The sequence below is a fragment of the Podarcis liolepis genome (genome assembly GCF_965112155.1).
Source record: "Podarcis liolepis genome assembly, chromosome: 15".
Taxonomy (NCBI): domain Eukaryota; kingdom Metazoa; phylum Chordata; class Lepidosauria; order Squamata; family Lacertidae; genus Podarcis; species Podarcis liolepis.
The window spans coordinates 12572830-12596233 of record NC_139566.1 but is presented as its reverse complement, the minus strand read 5'-3'; the positions used below and the strand labels follow the sequence as shown (position 1 = coordinate 12596233).

Genomic DNA, 23404 nt, shown 5'->3' with positions numbered 1-23404 from the left:
TGAACCTGACCCTTGAAGAGTTTGTAAGTAAACCATTTTTAACTTACCAACCTTGTATTTTTCTATGATGGAATGGACTATTTTGGAACTCACAGTGGCATATTATAAAAGGTCTAACAGCTGATATTCCCATGCTTTCCTTTGCTGCATATTTTGTGATTTTAACTAGTTGATGGGGTTCTCTCACCAAATAGTTATTGTCCCAAAACTGGATCTTGGCATCCAGGGCATTCTCCTTTTGTATACCCTTTCTTCCCTTTGCCACCCACACCTACTAAGTGCTCTTGGTTGAATGTAAAAAAATGGGTTGCTTAATGCTGTTCCTGCCATGCTATCTTTCTATGGGCAGGGAGTTCCGGCCAGACAACCTGTCAAAAAGACGACTGTCTTCTGTAAAGGAGGAAACAGGTTCACCCACATGTAGATGGGCTGATGAAAACACTACCATGGACCCCTATGAGGGACTCTCCAATGCCCTGATACTGAGCAAAGGCTCCCTAAAACCTGCTTTAGCTCTTCTTTCAGAAGTATCTTCAGCTTTCAGATGTCTTGGCCCAAGTTTGCATAACCAAGTGGATAATCAACAGACCTGACTAGGTTTTTTATTTCATCTCTTATTTCAGAAGTATCTTCCATCTCTTCAGTCAGTAGATCCAAACATAGTGGCTCAAGTTTACATTACAAAGTGGATAAGGAGCAGACCTGGCCTAGCCTATTTGCTTCACAAAGAAACTAGTCTGACCATTAACGGTCTCTTTTTCTACCTAATTGGTCTCTTTTTCTACCTAATTAAGTCTTAAAGCTTATAACCCTCCAGTGTTTTTGCCTGACTGGGTTGTCTTCAAACTCTGATAATGCTTCTTCCTTGCCTGACTGGAGAGGTGTGTGTACAAACTGGCCTCCTGTACAAGGGTATATTTTAGGTTTGTTGACCAATCCACTTTTGCCTCTGGCATTGCCCGCCACAGACATGTGCCCCCAGGAAGGTTACCCAGAAAGGAATGTGGCCTATAGAATAAAAAGCTTCTCCACCCCTGCCCAAAATGGTTTGGGGCAGTGCTATTTTTCTGGAAAAAGAGGCGCCGGATCTCTCCATGAACACCTCCCTTGTTCTCTTAAAATAGCAATGGCAACCACCTGAGAGGTGCCAGAACTGAGTTCCGCCCGGTCAGTTCTGGCTGAAAAAAGCCCTGGTTTGCGGTCAGGTTGCTCACACCAACCTGGCCTGTACCTTACAATCCACATCAGGCACCCTGCTTGTGGGTCTGGCCTGTCTGTGAGAGCAAGTTGGTGCCAAAGAATCCTGTGTTGTTGTTGTTTAGTCATTTAGTTGTGTCTGACTCTTCATGACCCCATGGACCAGAGCACGCCAGGCACTCCTGTCTTCCACTGCCTCCCGCAGTTTGGTCAGACTCATGTTTGTAGCTTCGAGAAGACTATTCAACCATCTCTGTCGTCCCCTTCTCCTTGTGCCCTCCATCTTTCCCAGCATCAGGGTCTTTTCCAGGGAGTCTTCTCTTCTCATGAGGTGGCCAAAGTATTGGAGCCTCAGCTTCACGATCTGTCCTTTCTGTAGGAACGACAATTCCCGACACCCATAACCAACTACAGTCCCCAGGATGCTTTGTGCAGGGGGGATGTGCTCTAAGTGTGTGGTGTGTGCGCAGTCACAAGGTTTCCCCCGCTGACTGAAGGTGGTGTTGAAACAAACAATGAATGTGATTGTGCTGCGCAACAATTTGCCGGCCGTGGCTCTGCCTGAGTGTGCCACTGCACACAGATGTGACTGATCCGTCCGAAGGGGAACTTGTTGCGTATGTTTTCATGCCAACCATTTCCTGCCAACCAGAAGCAGGAATTTCACAAAGACATGTTGCCTTGTTTACATCACCTTCGATGCCCAGGTCAAAGAGGGCATTTCTGACGATGGTGTGAAGAAATTAAACCTTGTCTAAGCATCCAGGCAAATTTACTTCTTATTTACAGAGGTCTGCATTAAGACATCTAAAGGAACACAGGAAGCTGTCTTATACTGAGTCAGACCATTGGCTCCCTATTCCCCCCACAGATGTACAGTTCCAGTTTAACCATTAATCCCTCTCCCCAAGGAACTGTGAGAATTGTAGGTCTCATAGGGATTAGGGGCCTCCTATCAACTCTCAGCAGGACGTGGGTGGCGCTGTGGGTTAAACCACAGAGACTAGGTGTTAAGTCGTGGGTTGACATAGCAGCCGGCACAGCGATTTCTTCAAGTAGCTCTTTATTATGGTAAGCTGGAATAGAACTGACTGCAACAGCTCAGCCGGCCTGTATTTATAGGCAGCCGGCTGTCAACATTGTAACCACAACAGCCCAGAGTTCCCGCCTAAAATAACTGGCGCGGACCTGAGTGAAAACTATCTACAGACCTGAGTGAAAACTATATACAGTATCCCCCTGTTGGCCCAGGGTGAAACTACACTACATAACACCCCTCCCCACCGAGATAAGGCGTTAGTTACAATCGTAATGGTTTCCTTATATACAGCACTACGCGTAATGGTTCAATTAGGCACAAAAGCATATCGGTTACATTTCCCATACTTAGACCAACAGTGATACCTGTCCAACAACATAGTCCTTTAAATGAGTTGGGCGCTTGGAAACTCTGCCAGACCGCCGGGGACTGGTAGCCAAGTCCGGAGGGCCACACAGTTCTCGCTGAGGCTGTGGTGCGACCCTAGGTGGCGTTGGAACCAACTCCTCTGGATCCGCTGCTGTGAGTGGAGCCTCCGCAAGTGGAGTGGTCTGAGTCTGTTCTGAAACGGCTTGGTTCGGCTCCACGCTGGCAGTTTGCGAGGGAGGTGTAGGTGGGGCCTCGCCATCTGTACGTGTCTCTTCTGGAGCCGCAAGCGCAGTTGGGGGCACCTCGGTAGTGTCCAAGTCCCCAACCCTGCGCCTAAGCTGGTCTATGTGCCGTCGCCACAAGCGTCCGTCTTCGAGTGCCACCTGGTACGAGCGAGGTCCAGTGACTCCCACTACTGTGGCTGGCACCCAAGGGATGTCCCCCACATAGTTCCGGGCAAAGACCTGGTTTCCTGGGACAAATGACCGTGGTGCGTTGGCACAGCCTGGGGGTTCAGCCACGGCAAAGTCTGGGTGTAGCCGGTCGAGCGGTGACCTGAGGCGGCGGCCCATAAGCAGTTCAGCAGGACTCCTCCCTGTGGCCGCATGAGGGGTGATGTGTTGCATGAACAAGTATTCGGCGACCCGCTCATGCCAGTCTCCCCGGTCCAGGCGCGCCAGTGCCTCTTTTGTCGAGCGCACCATTCTTTCCGCTTGCCCGTTGCTGGATGGATGAAAGGGTGCCGTTAGGGCATGGCGGATGCCCGGTCCCAAAAGATACCGCTCAAACGTGCCTGACGTGAACTGCGGTCCGTTGTCAGAGACAAGGACATCAGGACACCCATGCGTTGCAAACAGGCCTCGCAGCACCCGGATGACAGCTTCGGTAGTGGTGGAGGGCATCAGGGCGACCTCCAGCCATTTGGAATAGGCGTCCACCACTACCATAAAGGTCCGGCCATGAAAGGGGCCAGCCAGATCGATGTGCACCCTCGACCAGGGTGTCTTTGGCGTCTCCCAGGTGTGTCCCTTAGCTGCCGGTGGTGCAGGCCTCGACTCCTGGCACGCTTGACAGGCGGACACCCAGGCAGTGATGGCATCGTCCATATTAGGCCACCAGACGTAACACCGAGCCAACGCCTTCATTTTGACAATTCCCGGGTGGCCAACGTGCAGAGCCTCCAGGACGCGCTGACGGAGTCCCTGGGGAATCACGACGCGGTCTCCCCACAGCAGACAGCCGCGATGAGCTGAGAGTTCATGTTGTCTGGTTGCGAAGGGCTGGAACTCCGATGCAAAGGGCCCTTGTGGCCACCCCCTCCACACCCAGTTGAGCACCCGGCTGATGGTGCGATCCTGGGCAGATGCGGAGGCCACAGTGGCAGCCGATACAGGCGCTGCTGGAAGATCCTCAATCAGAAGGAGCGATGAAGCTGGAGCCGGGTCTTCCACAAATGCTGGAAGAGGGCAACGGCTGAGGGCGTCGGCATGGCCCATCGATTTCCCCGGGCGATGGATGAGCCGGTAGTGGTAGGCAGCCAGGAAAACAGTCCATCGCAGCATGCGTGGTGAGAGGACCGGTGGAGTTGGACGATCACCGGCGAGGAGGCCCAGGAGTGGCTTGTGGTCAGTGATGAGGTCAAAAGTCCTGCCATAGAGGTATTCATGGAACCTCTTCACTCCAGCCACAAGTGCCAATGCCTCCTTGTCGAGCTGGCTGTAATTCCGTTCCGTCGGAGATAGTGTCCTGGAAAAGTAGGCGAGCGGTGCTTCTCTTCCATCTGGAAAACGGTGACTAAGGACAGCACCGATGCCAAAAGGTGAGGCGTCGCAGGCAAGGACCAGCGGCCTGGATTCACTGTACTGTACCAGCACACTGTCTGAAGAAAGGAGAGCCTTGACCGCGTTGAAGGCCGCCGTCTCCCGATGACCCCAGGCCCAAGGCGTCTTAGTGCTAAGGAGTCGGTGAAGAGGCTCAGCCACTGTGGCTTTGTGGGGCAGGAACATGTTATAAAAGTTCAGCAGCCCCAGGAATGCCTGCAACTCCGTTTTGTTCTTTGGAGTGGGGGCCTGCTGGATAGCGCGGATCTTGGATGTGGTTGGATGAAGACCGGAGGCATCGATAAGATAGCCCAGGAACTCTACCTGTGGAACGGCGATCTGGCACTTCTCCCTCTTTACCTTGAGCCCGGCCTCCTGGAACCTGGTCAGCACGGCACGGAGGCGCTCGAACAGCTGCTGGTGTGAGTCTGCAGACACCAAGACGTCATCAAAATATGGTACCACGCCCGGAAGCCCTTGCAGGAGACGCTCCATAAGGCTTTGGAAGATGCCAGGAGCCACACTCACCCCGAACTGCAACCGGCGGCAACGGAATGCCCCCCGGTGGGTGACGATCGTCTGGGCTTCAGCAGTGGCATCATCGACTGGCAGTTGTTGATAGGCTTGGGCAAGGTCCAGCTTAGCGAAGACCTTACCCTCACCCAGGGAATGCAGCAGGTGTTGGACAACAGGAACCGGATAAGCGTGCTGCTGAAGTGCCTTGTTGATCGTGCACTTGTAGTCAGCGCAGATTCTCACCGACCCATCTGGCTTGACAGGCGTGACGATGGGGGTTTCCCACTTTGCGTGGTCAACCGGCTCCAAAACTCCTTGGGCGATCAGTTTGTCCAGTTGTTCGTCCACCTTAGCCTTGAGAGCAAAGGGAACCCGGCGTGGCTTTAGCTTGATGGGGGCGACTTGTGGATCAAGGCTAAAGGAGATGGGCGTACCTGTATATTGGCCCAAGGTGCCGTCAAAAACCTCGGCAAAGTCTTTGACCAGACCCTCAGTCTCTGCGTTAGAGATGCAGTTGATGCCGGTGACTTCCAGGCCGAGGGCATCAAACCAGTCTAGCCCTAGGAGGCTTGGCCGCTGACCTTCGACCACCACCAACCGGAGCAGGCCCGAAAAATCCTTGAAGGCGATCCGGAACCGGCCAACGCCTACCACGGGAATGTCGTTTCCCTGGTAGTCTCTCAGGTGTACGCGGTGAGAGTCGAGTTGCCTTTTGGACACTCTGGGTACCAGTCTTTTGATGGTGCTCCATGACACGATGGACAGGGCAGACCCGGTGTCGATCTCCATGTCACATGGAGCTCCTTCAATGAGCACCGTGACGTTCAGCTTGCGTCGCGTAGGCGAGTCGGTTTGGCCAATCGTGGTTCCAGACGGGCAGCGGCAGTTGGTGAGAGCGAAACAACTTTCCTTGGCAGACTGGAGTGAAGACTTGGACTTGCGAGTCGATGAAGGGGGGGTGTCAGACGGAGCCGATCGGCAGACCTTAGCGATGTGGCCCCTTCTGGAACACTTCCTACAGATGGCGTCTCTGAATCGACACTTGGCACGGGAATGGTTGCCTCCGCAGCCAGCACATTCCGGTTGGCCCTTGGACTTCTGTTGGAACTTCCTGCGCTCCCGCTTTGTCTGGTGCACGTCATCGTCTTCACTGGAGGATGCCTCCTCACTGCTGGCCTCTTCACGATGCACCGGAACTGGCTCCCTAGCAAGACGCGGGCTGCTGGACTTGCGGATCTCCTGGGCGGAGCGTTCAGCAGCTTCTGAGGCCACAGCCTCCTCAATGGCTTTCTGTAGCGTGAGGTCTGGCTTGGCTAGGAGACGCCGTTGCAGATGGATGTCCCGGACCCCGCAGACGATTCGATCCATCAGGGCATCGTCTAAGTCTCGGAACTCACAGTGCATTGCAGCCTGTCGCAGGGCGGTGGTGTAGTTGTTGATTGACTCCCCCTCTGCCTGGTTCCGGTGGTAGAACGCATGGCGGGCAGCAATCTTGGACGGCTTTGGTGCGTAGTGGTTGCGGAGCTTCTCTTGGATCGTGTCCCATGGTGTTGCCTGGACTGCTTCAGGCGCAACCAACGCTCGGGCCGTCTCAAACACCTCGGGCCCACAGAGGCTGAGGAATAGGCCCCGCTTCCGATCCTTTGATACTGCTGTCAGCTCGTTGGCTTGGAGGTAGCAGTCGAACCGAGCGAGGTAGGAGTCCCATGATTCAGAGGCTGGCGCAAACGGCGGTAGAGGCACAAGTGAAGCCATGATTCCGATGCCGGCGTGAAGGGCGATGGATGGAACACAGTGCTCTAGCCAGAACAGTCAGCTCTGAATTGGTTCTGCCCAGTGATTTCGCTCAGTGATTTCGCTCTGTGATTCAGCTCAGTGATTCAGCTCAGTTCAGAGGCTGGCCGCATCTGGCTGTGCTCTGATGTCCATCTATCCCACCTTCGTCGCCAGTGTTAAGTCGTGGGTTGACATAGCAGCCGGCACAGCGATTTCTTCAAGTAGCTCTTTATTATGGTAAGCTGGAATAGAACTGACTGCAACAGCTCAGCCGGCCTGTATTTATAGGCAGCCGGCTGTCAACATTGTAACCACAACAGCCCAGAGTTCCCGCCTAAAATAACTGGCGCGGACCTGAGTGAAAACTATCTACAGACCTGAGTGAAAACTATATACAGTATCCCCCTGTTAGCCCAGGGTGAAACTACACTACATAACACCAGGATTTGCCGATCAGAAGGTCGGCGGCTCGAATCCCCACAACGGGGTGAGCTCCCGTTGATCAGTCCCTGCTCCTGCCAACCTAGCAGTTCGAAAGCACGTCAAAGTGCAAGTAGATAAATAGGTACCACTCTGGTGGGAAGGTAAACGGCATTTCCGTGTGCTGCTCTGGTTCACCAGAAGCGGCTTAGTCATGCTGGCCACATGACCCGGAAGCTGTATGCCGGCTCCCTCGGCCAATAAAGCGAGATGAGCGCCACAACCCCAGAGTCGGACACGACTGGACCTAATGGTCAGGGGTCCCTTTACCTTTACCTATCATCTCTCAGCACCCTTAACTAACGACAGTTCCCAGGATTATTTGGGGGGGGGGGTAAACATAAGTATTTAAAGTGGTATGCAGGTGGGGTCCAAAACTCTTCCCCGCTAATTCCTCTCACAGGACTCCCAGAGTTCCCCGGGAAGAGGTATGGATTGTTAAACCACTTGGCGAATTGTAGCTCAGTGAGAGAAACAGGGGTCTCCTAAACACTCTCAGCACCCTTAACAAACTACAGTTCCCAGGATTTTGGGGGGAAAGCCATGAAAGTTGTATGATACTGCTTTAAAAGCATGGTGCAGATGGGGCCAAGTTTGACTCAGAACCCAAGACAGGACAGGCCTCCCTCTGGGAAGACTTTCTCACATCTGCTTTTTGAGGTAGGCAGGCATCCAAGAGATGCTCAGGGAGGGAAAGTCCCCACCTCCTCAACCCTACCATATTCCCAGAGGCCTATGGGTACATGTTGTCCCAGCTCGGCCAAGAGGCAGGCACTCCCAAATTCCCACCGTTCCCATGCCTTCCTTCAACAACGCACATCTGGAAAACACTGAGTTTTCCAGGACACAGCTCAAAAGCTTGTGAACTCTGCCAAGGACAGCCGCCAACGGAAACTCAAGTCCTGATGCAACGACACGTGTGTGTGTGTGTCAGGAAAGAGTCAACCACGTTCCATTGACTCTGCTTCCTCCAACTTGCTGCCCTCTAGATTGTTTGGACTACAACTCACCAGGCTGGCTCTGCCTGATGGGAATTGTAGTTCCAAAACATCGAAAGGGATGGGCAGCAGGTCGGGTGAGGCTGCCATAACTCATCTGAGGTGCTCTGGAAAGAAAAGATAAATAAGGAACGAAGGCATTCCAGGAAATGATGGTTCAGCATTTTACTCTACTCTGATTCCTCCAGCGACAATCAACTAACACCAATGTGCAGTAATGAGAATATCTGGCTTGGAGTGGGCGTCGAATGAGCAAATCTGCCATTTTGTTTTTTCTCTTTTTTCTCATTTTAAATTCAGTTCTCCCCATTTCAATATCAGTTTGTACTCATTAAAACTGATCAGCATTTTAGTCAAATTCCTCCTAATGCACACATGTTGGTGTGCAATTGTGTCTAATATAAGCATTTGTGTAAATCAATTTCCTCTAATACAATGCATTTATAATGCTCCCCCCCTACAGATATATGCATTTTTGGCACGCTTCAATCTAGCATAAGCATTTTTCTACACATGACTTGGAGAACTGCTCTGCAAAACTAAGAGAAGTACAAATTTCAAACAATGGGACTGTTTTTGAGCTTTGTTTTGGGAAAGTTGCAAATGAGGTAGAAACATAGGAAACTCCCATATACTTAGACCAATGTCCCATCTAGCTCAGTATTGCTTACACTGATTGGCAGCAGCTCTCCAGGATTTCAGACCAGGACTCTTTTCTGAACCCTAACTAGAGATGCCAGGGATTGAACATAGGACCATTACCCACCAAGCGGAAGCTCTGTCCACATAGCTGCGTCTCTTTCCAGATTCACATATAAACGTGAAATGAATCAAATTTCTACCCCACCACTAGTTGTAGATATCTCTGAAGTTTTGTACCTCTGTAATGTTGTTTTATTTTTTTAAAAAAAACCTCTGATAATAAATACATAAATAAACATAGATTTTCGCAACATCTTAAAAGACCGTCTTCACATCCCTCCCAAGAGCAGCCATCCTTTTCAAGAGAAGAAAGAATTGGAAATCACAATTTGGCAGGATCTGAATACATGGCTTCTTCTTGAGCTGACTGAACTGGTCCACGGGGCTTTGACTGGGCACTTGGGGAGAGTTAAGTGTGACGGTGACACAAGTTATTTGCAGTCCTCTCCCCAAAGGGGGTATGTAGAGTACAGGGTTGAGGCAAGACATTTTGCTGGAGAAGAAACAGTATGTTGTAGGATGGAGATGAGGAACTTCAGGCTCGGAGTCTGAACTGGCCCTCCAACTCTCTCTCTCTGGCCCTTGGAAGTATCCCCAGGCCACACCTCCTCTCCCCAGACCACACCCTTCACTGGCCCTGCGTCCAATCCACATACAGAATCAGATTGGACTCAACGTTGAGCATTAGTTCAGCACTGGTGACAATGGAACAGTGTTGTTCATGGCAGGCCCAAGGACATTGGGTCCTGTCCTCTAACATTTTGCTGCTGCTTCTTAACTGCCTGAATCCGCGGCCTCATTCTGCCTAATGGCAAGTCCAGCCCTGGTAGACCACAGTTCAAAATGGTGGTCCAGGTCAGATCTGTCTGTGCACCCTCTCTCAGTCCATGAAAGATCAGGGGAGTGGACTGGTTCAAATTCCCCAGCGCTGAGAGTTCAGAATCGCTCCCCTTCCGTCCCAGAGGCAGCAGGAAAAGAGCTGGGCAAAGGTCCACGAAAACGACAGAGCCTTTGAAGAAAACATCTCTGAAGAAAACACTTGCCATCTCTGTGTAGACAGCATGGATGGCACCAGTGTTATTTTTCTGAGAAAAAGAGGTGCCGGAACTCACCATAAATGTCTCACTTGTTCTCTTATAATGGCAGTGGCGCCCACCTGAGAGGTACCAGAACTGAGTTCCGGAGAGTTCCAGCTGAAAAAAGGCCTGGATAACACAAAATCGCTGCCCCTTCCACCCTGGAGGCAGCAACAAACACAGCATGTTAAAAGCAATGGTGTCGAGTGAAGCTCCCCCAAAGAAACAGAGCCTCGAACTCTGAAGCAACAGAGATGCCATCTTGCCAGTAGACGCCAACCCCCTGCTCAGAGCTGCTCCTCACTGCGGAAAGAGCTGTTTGCCGCTCCGTCCAGGCCTGGCTCAGCGTCGAGGATGTTGTCCATCGACCCGCGGTGAGGATGCTTCCTCCTGTTGCGGACGCAGAAATGCCAGGCCAAGGCGGAGATGACCACAAGGATGAGGGTGGCAGCCAGCCCCGCAGCTATGTAGGCATAGGGCATTTGGTGGGCAGGAGTCCGGATGAGGCGGCACGGCCCGTGCTGCCGGGTGCCATCGTCCGTGGGGCTGGATCCGGCCCGGTTGGATGCCACGATGCAGAACAGGTACTCGTGATCTGGCAGCAACCCTGAGACAGCTGCCAAGCGGAAAGTGGTGTTGAGGGCCGGGCCGGTGAGGAAGTCCTCACCAACTAACTGATAGTGCAAGCGATATTCCTGGACCGTGGAAGAAGGGGCACACCAGCGCATGCTCGCTCCCACCTCGCTCGTGTGGACCATCTGCAGGCGGGGCGGCTCGGGGGGCACATCTGGGCCGGTGACCCCCGGGCACAAGCACCCGCTAGCCCTACTCAGCTCTGCGCAGGGCACTTGGAGGTGCTGGCAGGGGTTGTATTTGCAAAGGTGATGGGGCGGCTGTGGAAGGCCGGGCGTCTGGGGCTCTGAGGTCAGAGGGTAGTCGTAATCGTCATAATGTTGATTGTCAGGATAATCCAGAGAAGGTTTGACCGGAGCAGGCGATGAGGTCCTGTCTTTGCTCACCGCCGGGGCGTTGCTCCCTGAGGGATGTGGGAAGAGGGGGTTCTCTTTCAGGGGCACGGGCAAAGGGTGCCCCATGCTTGTCGGTGATGCCTGGGGGCAGAGGGTCAGGATCCAGGCCGCTACCAGAAACAGCCCTGAGATTTGCATGGCTCCTGGTAACAGATGGAAGAGAAGCACAGTAGAAGGGGGAAATAGGGGTGTTTTAATTTATTTTAATAACAACAATAATAAAAAATATTTATATGCTGCCCTCCCCAGCCAAAGCTGGGCTCAGAGCTGCTAACAACAGTAAAAGTAACACAGTTTACATAAAATCACAATCAATTAATTGAAATACATTCTAAAATCAGTTCATTCTAAAATCAATTCAGAATCAAATTAATGGCAACCATTGGGCTGGAGTTCTATGAGAATTACCAAAGGACTATTGGTCTATTTTTTTCTAATCAATTTTTTCAACATATAACAATGTCACACAGATAAATAATGAAATATCCCACCCTAACTCGGAAGCTGGTGTTTATGCAATGCATAAACAACCAAATAACATAGCTTCTTATCCCAAACTACTATTTGTACAGAAGGCAATAAGCAGTTTAAGATAATCAAAAGTAATAGTTTTTAAGAGCTGCTTTTAAATGGGAAGCTGCCTTGAGTCATAGAATCAACACAGAGTTGGAAGAGACCCCAAGGGTCATCTAGTCCAATCCCTGCAGTGCAGGAATCTTTTGCCCAATGTGGGGCTTGAACCCACAACCCTGGAATTAAGATGCTCTGAGGTATCACAAACCCAATTTACAAAGCCCTCCATAACTTGGGTCCAGACTATCACAGAGACCATATATCTCTGCCCAAACACTGAGATATTTGAGGGAGTCTTGGTTAGTGATCTACTACGGTTCAGAGACATGGCTCGTAACTACCAGAAGTGGTGTGTTCAAAATTGCGGGTCCAATCCTGTGGAACTACCCTCCTGATTGAGATAAGAACTCATCCTGTTCCCCGCTGAACTGCAGGCGCTTGACAATGACTTTCCAATTTCAGCATTTTAAGGTTCTCCATTTCTAGGGTTTATTTCAATTGTTCTTATTCTTTGTACAGTGTTCTTAAAAAAAAAGTATGCACACTGCTTATAAATTATAACTATTAAGTCTTATATAAATACAGATCTAAAATAAAATACCCCCCTTGCATCTTTCTGTGTCAGCCCATACAGTGAAACATTCAGAATTCCTAAACCACCAGATCTGACATTACGCATTACTATTTTGAACGAGGTGACTGCTTGTGCGTAGCCAGATTTATGCATGCTTGTGGCTGGAGTCAAGGTCTGAACCAGAAGTGGTAACCCACAGGATGAGGAAACCTGTGGCGCTCCAGATGTTGGCTGCGTACACACCAGACATGTAAAGCACCTCACAAAAAGAATTATGGGAATTGTAGTTTACCCCCGTAGAGCTACATTTCACAGCACCCTTAACAAACTACTGTTCCCAGAATTATTATTATTTTGAGGTGGTGGGGAATGTGTTTCACATATATTTTAAATGCACAGTGCATTCACAGCCTAAGTTGGAGGATGAGTGAGACGAGGGCGCTGCTCTCCCTTTGCAAAGGCTGATGTGCTGGATCAGACCAAGGGTGTATCTAGTCGAGTGCCCTGTACCCAGAAGCGACCTGCAAGATGTGAAGACAACAGACCACATCTGATCTGCCTCTGCTGATTTTGGAAGTAGAGTTCTCCTGAACCAGAGGGTCCATCACTGCCTCCTGCAGGATCTAGAGCAAGGAGACGGGGAACTCAGGCCTGGAGTCCAAATGTACCCATCCAGGTCTCTCTGCCAGATTCCACAGGACCCTCTCCAGGCAACATCCCTCCTGAGGCAGCACATACGCCATGCATTTAAAGAATGCCTCAAATACAGTGGTACCTCGGGTTACATATGCTTCAGGTTACATACGCTTCAGGTTACAGACTCTGCTAACCCAGGTTAAGAACTTTGCTTCAGGATGAGAAGAGAAATCGTGCAGCGGCGGGGCAGCGGCAGCAGGAGGCCCCATTAGCTAAAGCGGTGCTTCAGGTTAAGAACAGTTTCAGGTTAAGTACGGACCTCTGGAACGAATTAAGTACTTAATCCGAGGTACCACTGTAATCCTGGGAACTATAGTTTGTTAAGGAACTGTATATCTGTGCGGGCTGAACTACAGTTCCCAGGATTCTTGTGGTGTGGTAGTACAGGTATATATCCTGAGCTGGGCCCTTCAACAGCCTTCCTTAAGTGTTTCTACCAAGCTGGAATGTGCCCTTGGACTTTGACCATACCTTTTGCTTGCCCCAATAGAGCATGTGTACAAGAGATTACTATACAAACATAAACGTTACCTTTCTTGCTATGCCGACTCTTTACTTCTGTCCCTTTCCGCTGCTAGTATGCACCACCCCTCAAGATGGGAATGTGACCCCCCCCAAACAAACAAGATCCCCCACCCCTACTTTACCCCAAGAGGAACGCAACTTAAGGAGGAGATGTGCCTCAAGGGGGCAAATTCACTCACCTGGATGGTGGATGTCTGCTTTTGGTTGCTAGGCAACAGGCTGCCGGGAAGGGTCTCTGCAGCAAGTTATTACCCAAAGGATGCAAGGTAGCAGGAACTCCCCTCGATGAAAGAACTCCGATGGAGCTGTTTCCAGGAATAACAGGACCCACCAGGCAAAGGCTAAAAGCCTGTGGTGCTGAAATGTGGTGTGTGTGTATCAAAAGCTGCCTGTATGGGATGGGGTGGCGTGGGGGCACAATAATTGCCGCCTCGGAGCTGAGGAGCAATTTGTGGTATCCGTGGAAATGGTAAGCAAGAGCTCCTTGCCTGCCGGGAACGAGCAAAGTGGTGGCCTCTTGCGAAGCCCAAAACCCAAACTTTTATATCCTCCTCGTGGGATGATCTCATCGCCCCCCTTCACAACCTCTTCCTCCTCCCCCCACCTCCTTTACAGCTGGGCCCAGCCAGTGGGAATGAGTACAAGGCAGCTAATGGGCGTGGAAAATTCTTTGGCTTGACAGGGACCCCCCTGGCAGGTGCCTGGAAAGAAAACAAATAGTGCCTTATAAGGGCTATTCACGTCTTTCTCGGAAATCCCTCCTCTGGGTAAGAGAGGGAATAAATAAGAGTTGAGGGGGGAGAGAGAGAAAGTAAAAAAGACCTGACAGCAGACAGGGAAGGGTGTGTTTGTGTGCTGTGTCACAATCCCAGGGGGGGACGGACTATTCTTACATGGGCAAACTGATTCAGGGTACTCATCCCAGACAGAGGGAGAGGCATTTTTCCTGCTCCCAGACCAGCTCTGCCCTGCCTGGAGCCATATACACTCACCCAGGTCTCAGCCACTCATTGGAGCATCAGCACAGACAAAAGACAGTTTCCAGGGATCATCTCACACCCAAAGCCGTGCCAAAAAAACGTGATTTACAGTGCAGTGGGGGGGGGCTTTCCAGATGTTGTTAGACTCCAACTCCCAGCCAATGGTAAGGAATTATGGAAGTGGAAGGCCACAGGTTTCCCACCCCTCACTTATATTATCATATTTGCTTTCTTTCTTCGTCTTCCGTTCCAAAAGGATCTCATCCTCTTTTTCTTTACTGCTGGGCTTTCTTCCCATTTTGCAAGCCGAAGGGCTGAGGCCAAGGACAGCGAGGCTTAAGAAGAGACCACACATGGAGACCAATAGGAAATAAGCTTGCTACCTCCCCCATAAAACAGGCCTGTTACGGTTTTATGAGCCGCAAGGCAGGCAGATGTTCAGCAGGTGAAGCCACATAGCACCCCCATGTCAAGAGAAGCTTATTCTGTTGAATTTATGGCCTGTGCAAAGCTATTTTGATGTATTTTTCATCTTTGTTGGAAGCCGCCCAGAGTGGCTAGGGTACAAATAATAAATTATTATTATACTATTAAAGACATGGAAGCTGTGTGTGTGTGTGTGTGTGTGTGTGTGTGAGAGAGAGAGAGAGAGAGAGAGAGAGAGAGAGAGAGAGAGAGAGAGAATGAGTGAGTTAATGAGTAAGAGAGAGAGCATTAAAAAGCAGTGATGGGACGCCCAGCGCGAAGTGTCTCCGCTCCACACCGGCCAACAGGAAAACATCTAAGAGCCAAAAATCCTGCATTCTCTCATTTATTAATGAGGTCATTCCAAGAGCAGAAAAAATTGAAAAGGAAAATAAAATAAAGACAATGCATTTATTGAATCTTAAGTAATATTGTACGAAACAATTGTGCTGAAGAGATACTGCTTGATGCACCCACCCGTGTTTTAAAACAACTTATTGTTTTACTTTTATTTTCCTGATCGACAACAGACAGACAATCCCGCCCCCCCCTCTGCTGACTGAAGTTTCGATAACCCGCAGTTGTCTTCCATCATGAGCAGGCAAAGTTCTATGACTGACGCCGACGTATGCAAAAGACTTCACCTTCTTCATTTTACCACAGAGTATAATTCCCATTTTAGAGGTGGGAGAACTGAGGCCACACAGACTTAACTGCATTTTGAAATCCTGGCGGACAGGGATTAAAATAAAGGAGGTACACAACTTTCTTAAGAATACAAAATATGTCTTCTTAGATTCTCTCCATCACTTCCCAGAATGAGGTGTCCCTTGTATACCTCATGCTACCTTTCAGAGCCCCATTGTGTAGAGTTTTGAGGTAAGATAGTGATGTTAATTTACTTACAGTATTCCATATATCCCACCCTTCCTCCAGAATGAGCCCAGGTTGGCTCATGCGTCCATATGAGGGAAAAATATATGTTTTAAAGCCTTCTCAGAAACAGTTAAAAACATATTCTTAACCAGTTATCTCAGATTAAAGTTTTAAGGAATACTTCAGGCTCTTTTGGACCAGCTCAAAGCCCTTTCTTGGTGGGTTTCCCTGATAGCAACAGCCCTCCACACTGCAGATGGGAGACAGATCTAGCGACCAACGTAGAAGAAAAAGGAGGGTCCAGGCTGTGTGTCGGCAGTGGGCTCTTCGGGGACCCCAGGAGTTCCCTCCCCACAAAACCAGCAAGAGATGACGGCACTCTTCTCCAATTCCCTAGTAAAGGTAAAGGGACCCCTGACCATTAGGTCCAGTCATGGCCGACTCTGCGGTTGCAGCGCTCATCTCGCCTTATTGGCCAAGGGAGCCGGCGTACAGCTTCTGGGTCATGTGGCCAGCATGACTAAGCCGCTTCTGGCGAACCAGAGCAGCGCACGGAAACGCTGTTTACCTTCCCGCCAGAGCGGTACCTATTTATCTACTTGCACTTTCAAACTGCTAGGTTGGCAGGAGCAGGGACTGAGCAATGGGAGCTCACCCCATCGCGGGGATTCGAACCGCCGACCTTCTGATCGGCAAGTCCTAGGCTCTGATTTAACCCACAGCGCCACCCACGTCCCTCTCCAATTCCCTAGTGTGGCAATAATTCTCCTAAAGGCAACCTCACTTTTCAGCTAATATTCCACTTCCTCTCGGATCATCACCAGCTGCACGTAAAGCTGCTCAGGACATGACCCTGGCCAACTCCGGGCAACAGCAAAGCAGAGCTCTTTGCTATTCCCTCAGCTCCTCTGCAAGGAAATTCAGCAAACAGGCTGTGCAAGAAGGTCACCCTTAGAACTTCCTAAACGAGCTTAACTTTGGAACTCTTGAGCCGACCGCAATTGCCACGTGGCAAGGATTTTACTACGATTCACTCCTTTTCTTCCTCAGTTGCCCAAACAAGACAACACAAAACCTAGTCTAGAAACCTCCAAAGGTTTGCATTCAATGCTTTCAGCATCTGTAGAAACAGAAGACATTTTCCAGGATGAATGGGGCGTTTAGAGAACTACTATATTTTACACTGCCGTTTTTTGTTTGTTTTTTTTAAAGCTACTTTTTGTCAAGATTCTGATGTGATCTGAAAAGCACTTTGCCCTTTGGGTTCAAATGGGTTGCTCTGCTGATGGGGGAAAGGGTACCCTGTACATGCTCAGAGGCACGCAGCCCGTGTCAGACTTAGCAAAAGCAGACAACCATATTCAAAACGCATGTTGAAAGCTTTTGCAAGTTTAAGGAACAGTGAATTGCAGGGGCTGCCAGTCCATGAATACATTGATCATTTGCTTTAACTAACTGGGAACATGTTTCTTCAGCTGCTTTCAGATCCTGTAAGCTTCCATAGAATCATAGAATTGTAGAGACAAGATGTCAAACTGTTCTTCTATGCAACAACAGCGACAAAAGTACTGTTAGCCCAGAAATGGAAGGAAGAAAAAAATCCAACGAAAGAAGAATGGCAGACGAAATTAAAGGACTATGCGGAATTGGACAAAATGACAGGAAGGATTTGAAACCTGCAGGACCAGAGATTTACAGAAGATTGGAAGAAGTAGATGAATTATTTGAAGAGCAACTGTAATCAACAAATTACGCTAGTAGGACTACAAGAAGTTTTGTAAGGAGAAATATACGAAGTGTTACAAAGTAGAAAAAGATAGAGATATTGGTTATGAGTTTGAAATGTAATAGGGAAGATAAGAAATGCATACTAAGAGATTAGATTGGAAAATTTTCAGACAGGACTGATGGAAGGCAAAAAAATTGAATAAGATGTAAAAGTATGTTTAATTACTGTTGAAAATGATATGTTAAAAAACTAATAAAAATTTATATATATATATATATTTTTTGTAGAGGTGGGAGGGACTCCAGGGGTCATCTAGTCCAACCCCCTGCAATCCAGGAATCTCAACTAAAGCATCCATAACAGGTGACCATCCAACCTCTGCTTGAAAACCTCCAATGAAGGAGAGTCCACCACCTTCCAAGGCAGTCTGTTCCACTGTCAAACAGCTCTTACCACCAGTAAATTATATGTGATATTTAATTGGAATTTACTTTCTTGCAACTTGAAGCCATTGGTTCGAGTCCTACCTTCCAGAGCAGGAGAAAACAAGCTTGCTCCCTCTTCCAAGTGACAGCCCTTTTAGATATTTGAGGATGGCTATCATATCTCTTCCCATTACAGCTCTTATAAAATAAAGAAACTTTTAACATCCCAACATTTCAAATTATTTTATTCCCAGCTGATACAGCTCCTCTCAAAAGATCTCCTTTGCAATTTTTTTTTTTTTTTTTAAAAAGGGTTGGGGATAGGGAAAAAGATATTTTTAAAAACAGGAGGAGGAGAAACACAATCTTAATTAACAAATGTTGCCTAGACATTGTAAGGATAAGCAAGTGGAACCGACTGCACGTTAGGGGAATGCTAATTAAATTTCAGTCGGAAGAACTGGGGCACAGGGTCCGGCTGAGACGTTGCTTTTCAAAATCCGCTTTTGTCTAAATTTCTGCTGAGTCATTATCATGAGTCTCTGACTAAGCAAGGGGACTGCATTCCTGAGCAAAAGCTCTTTCCAGCAAAAAAAAAAAAGGGGGGGGGGAGAGAGCTTTGGCTGAGTATGAATTAATTCTGAAAACAGCCCGCATGATTAAACTTGGAAGAACTCAGTGGAATTCAGAATTGCTCATACACTACGTGCCAGTTTCTATACCATGGAATAGCAAAATTCCAGCCTTTCAAAAAATCCTCAGAGTGAGTGGTGCTAAATTCCGCTCATCTTGCATAATTTAAGAATGAGTGGCGTGTGTATTTCTGGTACACAGCTTGCTCAGAGTATTTGCTCCGCATACAACCCGATAAGCCGAGGTTTTGGTTGGCAAATTGTGGGAGAAAAGGTGGAGGAGCGGAACGGGAGAGAGAAGACTGTCTGGCAATCGAGGATGAGACGCAAGGTGGACCTCATGACACATGGCCAATGCATGTTGGGGGTTTCCATTTAGAAAATTTGCACCTAAGGTGGCGGCGAAGGCGAATCATTTCTTAATTTATTTTTAATGGAAGTTGTATTTGAAGGAAGGAAAACGAAGAAGGAAAAACCTGTCAACTTAACAATACAGACAGGCCCCCACTTACCTGTGATCGGCTTGTGTGTGACTACATATACCTGCAGTAAAAAAGGTAAAGGGACCCCTGACCATTAGGTCCAGTCGTGGCCGACTCTGGGGTTGCGGCTCTCATCTCGCTTTATGGGCCGAGGGAGCCGGCGTACAGCTTCCGGGTCATGCGGCCAGCATGACTAAGCTGCTTCTGGCGAACCAGAGCAGCGCACGGAAACACCATTTACCTTCCCACCGGAGCGGTACCTATTTATCTACTTGCACTTTGATGTGCTTTTGAACTGCTAGGTTGGCAGGAGCAGGGACCGAGCAACGGGAGCTCACTCCGTTGCGGGGATTTGAACCGCCGACCTTCTGATCGGCAAGTCCTAGGGTCTGTGGTTTAACCCACAGCGCCACCCGCGTCCCTATACCTGCAGTACTGGGAAATAAATAATGAAGATAAATAGTGAAGATTTTTATGGTAAAAGTGAGCGTGATAAAAAAAATGGTTAAAAATTATGATATATGTAAACTGCTAAAGATGAGGTAAAATGAAAATCAGATAGGGGGGACTTGGGGAAGCCCACCTAACAATGTTTAGAAAAAATAAGGATAAGACAAGAATTTATTTGTATTTGTGTGTGTGTGTTTGTGTTGTTTAGTTGTGTTATAAAATGAATAATGGGGGGGGGGGACCAAAACAGAATGTAAATGGGAGACACCTATGGAAAGCCTGCAAGGAGGATCCCAGCATAAGGGCAACTCTTCACCTCCTACAACTTGCCGGAAGCTGCAGGATACAATATGCATCACCAGTCCATCCATCTTTATTATTATTATTAATTAAATTTGTATACCACTCAACATTTGCACATACAGCTCAACATATGCCATCCAAATGTGGAATCAGCTATCCAAGCGAAGTCGGCATTTATAAACAGTGCGTTCAACATGTAACATTAATACTCAGCCCACCGAGTATTAGATAGTGGGTATTTTCTCCTTCCAGGCTGGAAGTTTAAGTCTCTCTTAGTGAGCCCATGGGCTCTCAAAATCCATTTTTGTTGTCCTGCCGTGAATCCCTGCTCCACTTAATCTAGAAGGACGTGAACATGCACAGATATCAAGGATTTCACCAATACAAAATTGATACAGGCATGTGGGCCAGAGGCAGGGGGGGGGGGCTCCTTTAAACTTCTCTGTTGAGGGGCGAGCTGCTGCCCACCCCTCAGAGAAGAAGTGCCAGGCGGAAGGAACAAGCTACCTACCTTTCAACATCCCGATGTATCGCCAGATCGCGATATTTGGCTGTTGATACATTGCAATGTTGAAAACCTGACACTGCCCAGCCCTACTTTCTATATAATCATCTGCCTTGGTAAAGGTAAAGGGCCATTAGGTCCAGTCGTGACCGACTCTGGGGTTGCGGCGCTCATCTCGCTTTACTGGCCAAGGGAGCCGGCGTACAGCGTCCGGGTCATGTGGCCAGCATGACTAAGCCGCTTCTGGTGAACCAGAGCAGCACACAGAAACGCAGTTTATCTTCCCGCCGGAGCAGTACCTATTTATCTACTTGTACTTTGATGTGCTTTCGAACTGCTAGGTTGGCAGTTCTGCCCTGAGTGAGGAGCAAATGCTCACCTAATTTCCAGCAGATTTGAAAGGGGATTGGACTGGTCACAGTTACTGAGGAAAACTGGATTTCTTTTCAGCAACAACTGGAGGGCTGTGAGTTTCCCCACTCCTGCTTCAGACTATGAGGCCTACCCCCAAAAATGTATTTCATCCCCTATCCTGCCCACGTTTCCAAAGCAATCCAGGAGGGACAGACGGGTACCACCACAACAAACTCAAGTTTCAGCAAAGCATTTCACACAGCCCTGCACAACACCATTGAGCTTAGTTAGGAGTGCCAGCAAAGCACCATGGGAGTTTGGCAAACAACATGTGACCTACGTTAGTCCTCGCTGCAAGCAAGCAGTGCGCACGCCCTGCACTACGAGGTGAACGCATCCTTCCAGCTGGTGTGTGGAGCAATAAGGGTCATCCCCACTACCACTGGGCTGGAATTTGAGGCGAGAGTTACTAGCTGTCTCTGGAATGCAGACAAGCCCTCCTTCCCAGCCAGGACGGGCCAGATGAACATTGGATCTTTGCAAACTGAAAGACGTCAGGTTGGGTGGGACCCTGCTCTGGCTGCAATGATTATCGGAAAACCCTATTAATTGAGAAAGTGGCAGCTCAAACAGCCAAAGGAACACGAGTGTTGAGGCAAGGCAACTTCCTGGGTGCATTTTATGCAGGGTGGTGGTGATGAAGCCCATCAATCAGGCAACTCGGATTCTGCATCAGGAAAAAGGAGACATTCCTCTATAAACCCCGTGCAGACAGAAGTGCCTTGCCTCTCAGCCTGCGTGATTTATTCTGGAAACTGAATGTGCAACCCCTACAGGCGTGCTGAGTTGCACCTGACATTGGGGGCCCCTCGATGTGCATGCACGATGCCACACGTGCGATACACCCCCCAGTCCAGACAGGCAGACTTGGCCCACCCACTCACCCCCCAGCCCTTTTGGAAAGGGACGCACAGGCAAAGATGCTTCACCCTGTGCATCCCTGGCAGAGAGCGCCTTCTGGAAAAGCTTTCTGGTGTTCCTCAAACATACGTGTGGGACAAAAAAGCTTCGCCCCATGGGAGGGGGGCGCACACAGAGGACGCTCTTCCCTCTCTGCTTGTCTCAGCCCCTGTCCAGCTTCCAGGCACTTGCCTGACAATGGCAGGGGACGGATGTCTCGGCCCCCTGCACACCAATATTGAGGGGGCTGAAGCTTCTTCCGCCCCCTCTGCTCGGCGCCCCTGAACCCCTTTCCCAGTGTTTTTCAACCTTTTTTGGGCAAAGGCACACTTGTTCCATGGAAAAAATCACGAGGCACACCACCATTAGAAAATGTTAAAAAAATTAACTCTGTGCCTATATTGACTATATATAAAGTAATTCTCTTGAATAGGAATCAAATAAACACAAATCAAATAAACACAAACACTTAACATCAGTGGTGGGATTCAAAAATTTTAGTAACCAGTTCCGACATTCAAGCATGGTTTAATATTTTTTCTTTAATGGCAAACAAAAACGTTGCGGACCGTTCTCTGCTCAGCAGGGATCGATCCGCTGATCCCCACTGAGCCAGTGGATGACAGCTCCATCTCCGCACTGTGTGCGGAGAGGGAGATGTCAGAGCCTCGCTGCTCTCTATGAGGAATCGGATGAGAGTGGACCGCCTGTCCGCTCTCATCCGATCTTATCCAGTCTGATCCCCACCCAGGACGGATGGAAATTAGGGTGGACACAGTCCGGCGCCCGCCTAGTGGGCGAAAATGTGACTTTTTTAAAAAAAATCTTTCGAATTTTTCAATTTTTCCCACGGCACACCAGGCAACATCTCGCGGCACACTAGTGTGCCGCGGAACAGTGGTTGAAAAACACTGCCCTTTCCCATGGAAGCCAAGGTAGTGCACTCCGATGTTGACTGCAGCTCCAGCACTATTTAAAGTGGGATGATACTGCTCTAAGTGCATAGTGGAGAAGGGGCCTAAGGGCTCGTCGACTCTTCTGTTTGTGCTGCAGAATCGAGGCACTGGGTGCATGATCTGAGCAGGTATTTTTTCAAACCTGTGGTTTTCCTACTGAATCAGAACAAACGTTGATCGACGGAAAACCTGATTGACGTCCGAATCAGTGGTAAACAGCAAGTTTTCCCAGGAAAAGCTCTGGGACAATATTAATAAATTGTAGAATTTAAAAAAGGTAAAACGGTAAAGGACCCCTGGAAGGTTAAGCCCAGTCAAAGGGGACTATGGGGTTGCGGCGCTCATCTCGCTTTCAGGCCGAAGGAGCTAGCATTTGTCCACAGACAGCTTTCCAGGTCATGTAGCCAGCATGACCGCTACTGGCACACAGAGAACCGTGACAAGTGCCAGAGCGCACGGAAATGCCATTTACCTTCCCGCTGCAGCGGTACCTACTTGTGCTGGCGTGCTTTTGAACTGCTAGGTTGGCAGGAGCTGGGACCGAGCTACGGGAACTCACCCCATCGCGGGGATTCGAACTGCTGACCTTCCGATCAGCAAGCCCAAGAGGCTCAGTGGTTTAGACCACAGCGCCACCCGCATCCCTAAATCGCAGAATTATAGAGTTGGGAGGGACCCAAGGGTCATCTAGTCCAAACTCCTGCAATGCTGGAATCTCAGCTACTTGTGCCTACACATCACAGACCTAGAAATCACACACAAACGGAAGGGTAGAGAGGTCCTAAGACTCATCCTAGGCTTCTAATCTAGTCCATGGTGTACATGGCTAAAAAAAACCCAAACTCACCTCCCAGTACACAAGAATTCACGGCATGGCTTTTCTCCAGCACAGAGCTTTTGCAATACACTGGCAACTAA

At 49.2% G+C, this 23404-nt stretch overlaps 1 protein-coding gene across 1 annotated transcript; it reads right to left on the bottom strand.

The window, feature by feature from the left end:
- Positions 1-8345: 8345 nt before the first annotated feature.
- LRRN4CL (LRRN4 C-terminal like) lies at positions 8346-13962 on the bottom strand. The gene is made up of 2 exons (XM_083477656.1): positions 13549-13962; positions 8346-11144 (listed from the first exon to the last, which is right to left on the bottom strand). Exon 2 carries the CDS (start codon positions 11137-11139, stop codon positions 10261-10263), a length of 879 nt encoding a protein of 292 aa, XP_083333782.1. The 5' UTR covers positions 11140-11144; positions 13549-13962; the 3' UTR covers positions 8346-10260.
- Positions 13963-23404: the final 9442 nt, after the last annotated feature.